General features: G+C 38.3%; 1 protein-coding gene across 27 annotated transcripts in view; it reads right to left on the reverse strand.

Annotated features, from left to right (window-relative positions):
* Positions 1-6,266, reverse strand: part of znf740a (zinc finger protein 740a) — a 49,894-nt gene extending 43,628 nt beyond the window's left edge. For 14 of the 27 annotated variants that reach the window (XM_079845012.1, XM_079845018.1, XM_079845010.1 and 11 more), the window contains exons 1-4: positions 6,149-6,241; positions 4,277-4,431; positions 3,939-4,130; positions 1,581-1,727 (exon numbers count right to left, since the gene is read on the reverse strand). In XM_079845012.1, coding sequence (XP_079701138.1) covers positions 1,581-1,727; positions 3,939-4,130; positions 4,277-4,321 — 384 coding nt within the window. In that variant the 5' untranslated portion in view covers positions 4,322-4,431; positions 6,149-6,241. Of the gene's footprint in view, positions 1-1,580; positions 1,728-3,938; positions 4,131-4,276; positions 4,432-6,148 lie in introns of all 27 variants that reach the window. The other 13 variants (XM_079845015.1, XM_079845016.1, XM_079845031.1 and 10 more) reach the window with 5 other exon arrangements.
* Positions 6,267-9,401: the final 3,135 nt, after the last annotated feature.

Consider the following 9,401-nt stretch of genomic DNA (forward strand, 5'->3'; position numbering starts at 1 on the left):
ATATTCAATTTCAATTCAAGTCAGTCAACTGTGCTCTCAGAGTTGGTTATATTTATAAAGAGTCTTCGAGTCAACATCTCACACCACAGGTGTAATCACTCTCCCACTCTTTATTGTAGATACAACTTACTTTCGCATAATGATTACTTAAATAAACAGCTATGAGTTATCGCGCTAAAAACCTGTCAGGTCATGTACTGAATGAGCACGTCTGCCTTGCTGATTGGCTGAAAGTGCGTGCTCGTTGTCAACACCAGCCAGCTGACTCTGCGTGGGCCTGTGTGTGTCATGATGACGGATTTTATGCAGTACATGCACACTTGAGAGTTGTTTATTAACCAATTTGACTATAAAATGCAGATGTTTGAAACCGCCGCACTGACCCCAAACCGGTCCAAATTTTGTCCACACGCCCAAGCCCATTTTTACATGCACAATCAAATTAAAAACCACCCAATCTGACAACACTGGTTAGCAACTCCGTTTGTTTGTCCAAGTTAGCAACAGTATCACAGAGAAGGACAACGATATATTCCCCTGTCGATATTTTGTCCCAGCCCTGTTCATTATTCTTTGTAATGTGTCAGGGGGATGTCCTTAAACACTAATCAAAGAAATATCATATATTTTTAGTTCTCTTCTTTTTAAAGAACATCAAAAGATGAGCTTGAACCATTCTCCTGGCCATTTCAAACAAGAACGAAAAATGACAAAAGCTTGCTTGACTCTGCACAACGCGTTACAATATTGAGTTCTGATTGGTCAATCGCTGTTATTTATAGTATGCTAATTATCATATAGATCATTTTAAAATGTCACGTTCTACATAATACACAACACTGTCAATCTAATGGGGATGGTAAGGGGGGTGGTGGTTTTACAGAGGGGATGAGTTTTGTCTTTTTTTCTTTCAACAAGGGGGATGCCATCCCCCTTCAAATACAGCCCTGCTCACAAGTAGAGCTAAACCTGTAGACACACGTTTGCATGTTTTATGGACACATGCATACCATAGACAATGATTTTTGTACTGTACAAACTATATATTCTCTCTCACAACCCTAACCATCACAGAAAACTTATGCTATTTTATATTTTTAAAAAACCTCAATAGTATGATTTAGAAGCCATTTTCCCTCCCTATGTTTTGGGGACCAAACATTTCCCCACAAAAAAATAAAACATTTCTGGTATTAATTTCCTGTCCTAAAACATCAGAGCCCTTTAAAAATCACAGTAGAAACTGCTGCCGTGAAAACACAATAACAGTTATTGTGCTACGGCGGTCCCCTCCCTGTACAGACACCCCACCCCCCGACCCAAACCAGCCATCTCCTCCCCCACAACAACACTAACACACCATTACCATACAGGGACAGCCCGTCCAAATGCGTGCTACGTTATATATCCGAAGAAACATTCTCTACAATACTGTCAGAAACCCTCCAATGCGACCAAACAACACTGCAAATGTCTCACTGAGTATTGGAGTAAACTTTGTGTTATTTGTGGCCGACTGACAATGCATTCACAGGACTGACACACTACACTACACTACACGCCCACCCCCACACACTGACCTTCCCCGCCTGCCCGTCCTGCTCTCTCACTTTTGAGGGTGTTCCCGACTTCCTGTTCTTTTTCTTCAGCCCCATGTCTTCATTGGGTCTCATTTCCTTCTCATCCAGCAGTCGAGGAGCTGTAAAATCACCCTCCTTCCGCAGAAGCTACAGACACACAAACACATAAATTACAAACCTTTGAAGGAACTACCATCTCTGAAATAGGTGGGGTTGAGATTTCTGAAATACATTTTAACATCAACCTGAATGAGTGCATTTAAAAGTGTAGAAATCTGCAACACTTACATACATCAATCTTTACAGATCTTTACAGACACTGTACAGATACAGTGTTGGTATCTGTACAATTTCCTTACCATTGTTGGTATCTTATAGTTATTATTGCAATCTAATTATTAAGTTAGCAAAGATAAAACAGTTACTTTTCGTCCTCAAGTGTAATGATATGAAGTAATGGTCCAATGAAAACAAAAAGGAAGCTTATTATTTTGTTATATGATTTATGAGAAATGGGAGTGGGATTAAAAAAGTTCTTCCCACTCCTTTTTGGGCAAACGGGAAAATAACTTTGCACATTACATATAAGTCTTTTGTGGGGGTTTTTTGTTGTGTTTTTTGTTTTTTATTTGTGGATTAACCGCACAAACTGTCAAAAAAAGATGTAAATTATGTTTCTTTGTGTTAAAATGTTCACTTGCCCAAAATAAATAAATAAATGTAGGGTTTTATTTCTATCTATATTCTTAAGGTTTTAAGAAAGGAGATTTTTAAATTTAATTTGCCTGATTTTATACTTTTTTTTTCTTCATAATTTTTTTTTTTAAATAATGTATTTTTCTGGCTGTTGACAGTATTTTCTGATCTATGGAGTGATAAAAAAAGATATATACAAAATCCCCTAAGTAAAAACCCTTGACTCTTAATGCATTATCCAATGATCAGATTTTTGTTGTAAAAAATTATGCAAATTAGTATGTTCAATTATTAAAGGAAAATTGTATATTTATAACATTTTCTATGCTAGTTTCAGAAGAAATATAGAATGAATAACAAAAACTGGAGGACATGCCCAATTTCCAAATGAAAAAAAAACACGCGACAAGATTCCAGAGACAAGCAACATGTCTGTCCAAAAGCCACAGCCAATCAGAACAGCGTGCGGGCGGGCTCTCGCGGGCAAGTGTGCGGCACCAGAGATTAATCTTGCCGGCACTCGCAAAGAAATGAATAAGTACATAATCAAATTCACAAATATTACACCATTTAAGCATTAGTAAAAAATACATACAGAGTTGCTAAAACAATCTTTGTCATTGAATATGCTTGTTTGTTCACAGTTTGAACGTTCTTGTTTCAATGCGTTTAATTTCAAGATATGAGGTCAATTCTCCATTGTTGCTTTTAGTACGACTACGCTACAAAGCTGGGAGCACTAAATGATATTCAAAGTCACATTGCACACTTTTAATATAAATAAATCACATAAACATTACCTGAGATTATCATTGCCATGTTTTGTGTTGTTGTTCCAGCGCGGCTGGTTAGGACAAAAACTCAAATTAAGATACCTTTTATCGCGTGTCGCGGCACATCGCGTGTAGTTAGGACATGGTGTTAGGGGTGTAACGGTGTAAAAACGGTTCTCCATTCTCGGTTCGGCATGCACTTGCACCGCAGTTCATCTCAAATCTGATAAAGCATCTTTTATATGGTGGTTTGTTGAAAAAAACAATGCGTAAAACACTAGGGCTAGGTAAATAAATATAGATTTTTCGATTTTAATAAATTCTCATTTTTTGGAACCGATATCGATTCTTAAATCCCAAGAATCGATCAGTCATCCCGTTTTCAGATGATGAATGAACGGATCATTCTAGCACGCCTCCCATACAAAAAAAAAATAATAATAATCTTTAGCTTTGTTACTTTTGATATGAAGTCTCAGATTTCAAATAAAATTTTATTTTGAAATTTTTAAAAATTAAATACCGTTTTGGCGCTGTATAATGTGGTGTGACAGATCGCAGTAGCGCCTCAGCTTAAGAGAAGCAGCAGCTCACGTGAACTGATCATCTCCTCCGCTTTAATGCCCGTTACAGCGCGAAATAAACATGAATTAACATCTAAAGGTATGTTAAAAGATACATTACAACTTTCCAAAATCCGTATCATGTCTCAAGTAATCGTCCAATCAGTGTTTCAACTGAGCCAAATCTGAAAATGTCTAAGTATGAGACGATTAAATAGATTGAGCGATATTTCAGTCGATCGTCAGTTAATATGAAGTGTATAAACTTTTACAGATGGCACAAAATAACCTATTTGCAGCTGTACACTAATCTGAATGTGTCTAACCAGTGGAGGACAGGTCATGCTCGTTGGTAAGACCATGTGTCCTTGCGTCCCACGGTCCTGTACATCCCTCTGGGCAGATCCGTGTCCTGAAGCTGGACCCAGCGGCGACATCATTTTCTTAGGAGCACCGATGGAACTGGCCTGCATCAGAGCCATGCTGGACAGCACCGCTTCACAACCTAACAGCCCTGCCTTAAGAAAACAAATACAGAACGGAGAATATAAGACTAAGAGCAGCTGTTGTTGGAAGAGTTTGGGAATTAAAGCGAAAAGCAAAGACAACATAAGACACAAAAAAAAAAAAACATACACATGTATGAAACGAGGAGAGGACTAACCCATTTCATGTGGTCCCGGACCGAGCTGCCGGGTATGTGTGACATGGTGGCAGACAGCGGTTGAGAGACAGGCGAGATGTGCAGATGAGACGTCAGTTCGGACCAAGTGTCACACAAGTCTCACCGGACTCTATCATGGGGCAGCAATGTCTTTTCTTTGTGGTGACAAAGATGAATTAGAGTAGAAACATGAGACATTCACAAAGAAAACACAGCAAATGTTCTGAGGCTGATTAGAGCCTAGAACCTAGACTAGAACAACCACAGGCTTTCATCCACTGAAGGCAGCACTTAAAGGGATAGTTCACCTAAAAATGAAAATTAACCCTCAAGTCATCCTAGGTCTATGACATTCTTCTTTCAGACGAATACAATCGGAGTTTAATTAAAAAATGTCCTGGCTCTTCCCAGCTTTATAATGGCAGTGAATTGTTGGGTCATTTTTAAGTCCATAAAAGTGCATCTATCCATCATATAACTGCTCCACACGTCTCCGGGGGGTGAATAAAGGCCTTCTGAAGCGAAGAGGCGCATTTGAGTAAGAAAACTATCAATTTTTAAAACTTTATTGTGTGTGTGTGGTAAATTAAACCGCACATCTGTGCCATTCATTCACACAGAGACATGCAGGATTCGTATTTAAATAGTGTTTTTAATACATGCAGACACTATATCTCCAGATGCGTTCTCAGGTACCGAAATGTGGCACCGATTGAGTTAATGTGATTCGGTAGTATCGACGTAATTCGGTCGGTGCCCAACCCTTGTGTAAAAATGACTATGAAGATGGCAGCATCATTATTTTGTTTTTACAGAGATTGGTAGGTTTATTAGTAGAATCTGTTGACGTTAACAATCTTTGTTTCATTATATGCCAATGGTGAAAGTTAAAAAATGGGAAAAATGTTTACATTCACATAAAAATTCCTCAACTCGCACATCAGTTGTGGTAAACAGAAGCTCAAGCATGTTCCCTTGATGTGCAAGTACCAATGAGGTTCGTTCTCGTGTTACGCAGTGCGTTTGATCTCTTTATGAACATCAAAGTGGTTGTTACGTAGGCTGTCAATGGAGGGACAGAAATCTCTCAGATTTCATAAAAATATCTTAATTTGCGTTCCGAAGATGAACGACGGTCTTACAGGTCTGGAACGGCACGAGGGTGAGGAATTAATGACGGAATCTTCATTTTTGGGTGTACTATCCCTTTAAAAAAGTCCTTGTGAGCACACTCTTCATGATTAGCGGTGTCAAGACCTTTCAAAAAGGGAGGCATATGTAAATCAGAAGATTCTCAACCCTGCTCAGTTGACATGACCAATTCAGGTCATGAAGTATGGAATTGATTGAGGTGTGTTAGCTAATGCGAGAGAGCCACAAAGTGAGGTGCTGCGGGCAACATATAACGACTATATTTAATGCCACATCATTTAATTATGCGTTTAAAAGCAAACACCGAAGACATACATGCATGTTGTAGACTAATGCATGAGGACAGATGGAATAACACACACACATCAAGCATGTGAAAAACATCTCAGTGCGTTGATGTTCGCACTAAACTCCCCCGCAAACAAACAATCCTCATCTAACACGACTAATCCTTTCATTCTCGAAAGATGTTTAGTTTAAACCCTTCTAAACATGTCACCGCAGGTCTCGTATCAGTCATGTGTGCTTTAGTTCGAGATGGAGTTTATTTAAAACGCGTTCATGTGTGATAATGTGTTTCGTGTACATATGGCTTTCTATAATCCGATCTCTATCTCCCGAGGCCTGTAAAAGCGCACCAGACCACATCATCCCTCGGGATAAAAGAACAACAGCTATCATTTGTATTGAAACGATACATGTAGTGCGTATGAATCTTACCTTCGTGTTGCACAATTTTGCTCTTTTATTCCAGCTCAGGTCAGTTTACAAACACAGGAAACGCCACCGGAAAAGCTCCACGAGAACGCGCACACTGGCTGCAACGTCACTAGTGTTCATGAGCGAAGCAACAACGGCAGCAAAAAAAAATTATTGTATAGAAAAAAAGTGGGAACATGGAACAAAAGTATAAAGAGGTTATGCTACATGGCCACCCTGGAGAATGGTGTAAATGTAAATAGCTTTTCATAATAATATAATCAGCCTAATTAGATGTAGAGAGATGCCAGATCCAACTTCATTTTTTTTTCATGACCATAGATGGTACAAAATATCAACACATGAAACAGAATGGCTAATCTGAATGTCATCATTTAGTCAGTCAAAACAGTTTTGAAGTAATTAGATCTTTTGTGAAAATAGTTATAGCATACACCGATCGAGCATTACATTATGACCACTGACAGGTGAAGTGAATAATACTGATTATCTCTTCATCATGGCTCCTGTTAGTGGGTGGGATATATTAGGCAGCAAGTGAACATTTTGTTCTCAAAATTGATGTGTTAGAAGCAGGAAAAATGGGCAAGCGTAAGGATTTGAGCGAGTTTGACGAGGGCCAAATTGTGATGGCTAGACGACTGGGTCAGAGCATCTCCCAAACTGCAGCTCTTGTGGGGTGTTCCTGGTCTGCAGTGGTCAGTATCTATCAAAAGTGGTCCAAGGAAGGAACAGTGGTGAACTGGGTCATGGTCGCGGCCAAGGCTTATTGATGCATGTGGGGAGCGAAGGCTGGCCCGTGTTATTGTATAGAAAAAATGGGAACATATGGAACAAAAGTATAAAGAGGTTTTGCTACATGGTCACCCTGGAGAAAGGTGTCAATGAAGATGTAATTAGCTTTTCATAATAATATAATTAGCCTAATTCGATTATAATTATATCAACACATGAAATGAATGGCTATATCTGAATTTCATCATTAGTCAGTCAAAACAGTCTTGAAGTAATCTTTTGTGTCTCTGGAAACTAGTTATGTTAAATATTAAAGATTTCATGTATTTCATTTGGGGACACATTTTTTTTTTTTTAGATTTGTGGCATAAAAAAACATTTCTATTTTGATGTGAAACCCACCTATAGCTACATCGGATACAAATTAAGTCATTAAAGGTTAGTTCACCAAAAAAAAAAAGATATTTATCCCATAATTTACTCACCCTCAAGACATAAGTGTATATGACTTTTAAGTTTTAACACAATCAGAGTTATATATTAAGAGGTCAGAGGTCACTCTTCCACCAGAACTCGCATACGGCCGTTACCGGAAGCCAGTGATTATAGTTTATAAAGTTATAAATATGGATATTTTTCTTACAAAAACACATGACTTTGCTTCAGAAGGCCTTTATTAACACACTGGGTCCAGTTTTTCAAAAGTAATCTGAACGGATTTTGGCTAATGGATTGGATCAAATCTTGAAAAAGGGTTCAATCTCAATGTTGTTCAAAACTTTTTAGTAAGATTGGGATGCCTTTGATCCCAAAAAAATCAGGATTATACTGACCCCAGCAGAAGGGTGGATTTCAGGAACAAAAAATTAATACAACTTTAAAACTAAAAAACAACATTTGTATCATGTAATACACACATATACATTTTTTATTTTGCTCTTGATTAGTTTAACTGTTAAAGTAATATATATTTAATTTAAAGTGGGTTTTTTTTCATTGTTTGTAAACCACATTGGCACAATAAGAGATGACCCAGTCAAAAGTTCTTTGCGAGCAAATGCAAAGTTTCCCAGGTGAACGCTTCGCAAAACTTTTCTGAGAGAACGCAAAAGCATTGAAGTATTTTTTTCCCGCCATCTCATATTTTTTCCATCACCATGTCCCTTTAGGGGCTCCGTAGAGCACTAGTAATCCAGATTTGGTCATCTGAAAAGGTGTGTATCTGGATCAGCGTGATCCAATCCAATTTTGCTTTGAAAAACCGGCCCAAAGGTAAAATGGATTAGATGATCCTGGATAGCAAACCATGTGATTTACAAATCCAGATCATTCTGATCCAGATTAAACTTTTTGAACAACTGGGCCCAGGGGTTTATTGCTGATTTTAACTGTGAAACAGGTACAGTTCAATAAAACAGAAGCAATCTAACTAATTATGTTAGATAGAGGTCCAATCAGATTTAAACTTAATTTTTCAGATTTTCCCTTAACATCCTTGAAGCAACAGCATAGAATGAACTATCATCTGCTTGTCTGCGGAGCTGGTGGTCAAGTTTTTTTTTTTTTCGAAAGTCAAGGACATCCACTTCTCTCATCGAGTTCAGTTCATAGCACTGCTGTTATTTATTAACCACTACGCTCTCAAGTCACTGTTCCTTCTGCCTGTATCTCTCTCTCACAGTTAATCCCCTAGTGTGCAACCCAAAGGTGAATGTAGTTTCTCCATTTGACAGAGAAACCAGGCTCCACCATGGTGGCCAGTTCTAGTCAAAAGGCCAGTATTGTCAAAATCCGCAGCCAGCATCCTTGAGCTCCCACCAGTCCTTCTCTGGTCTCAGGACATCCCTGTTTGTGCCACTTTAGTTGGGAGCCCTCAGAGTGATCATGTTAAAATCCCTTCTGTCTGTCTGGATGTCTTCAGTCCACAGCATGTCTCACAACTTCCTTCACACTGACCACTAGGCTGTGCCATTGAGCTGCTATCAGGAGCACCTTTGCTGAGTCCAGGGCTGTGTTATAGCGCATGTTAGATTTGATTTAGTACTGTCCTGAATGAGCTGTTTCACAGATGTTGACATATAGTCCACAAGACAAAATAACTGAATTGACACAAATTAACCAGTTCAAAGAGTATACATACCCTTGAATTGTAATATTGTGAGTTGTTCCCTGATGATCAACTTCCGTTTTTATGTTTTGAATTGTGATTATTGTGATTTATGAGTCCCTTGTTTGTCCTGAGTAGTTAAACTGAGCACAGTTTCTCATATTCTTTGGTTTTCTAGCATCTTCTGCACATTTCACCCCTTTTCAACAGTGAAGACATTAACATTATGAATTAAAGGGACAATATGTAAGATTTTTGGATTAAAATATTTTGTTGACTTGTGTACTTACATTATCCCAAATGTTTCCAACAATGTTTAAATCAGTTTGTTGTAGTTTTCATAAGATCTCAGTTTGTTTTCATCGGCCACATGTGTTTCTTTGTCTTTGTTTCCCGCCACTCATTAGTTTC

The sequence above is a fragment of the Gobio gobio genome (assembly GCF_949357685.1).
Source record: "Gobio gobio genome assembly, chromosome: 19".
Taxonomy (NCBI): domain Eukaryota; kingdom Metazoa; phylum Chordata; class Actinopteri; order Cypriniformes; family Gobionidae; genus Gobio; species Gobio gobio.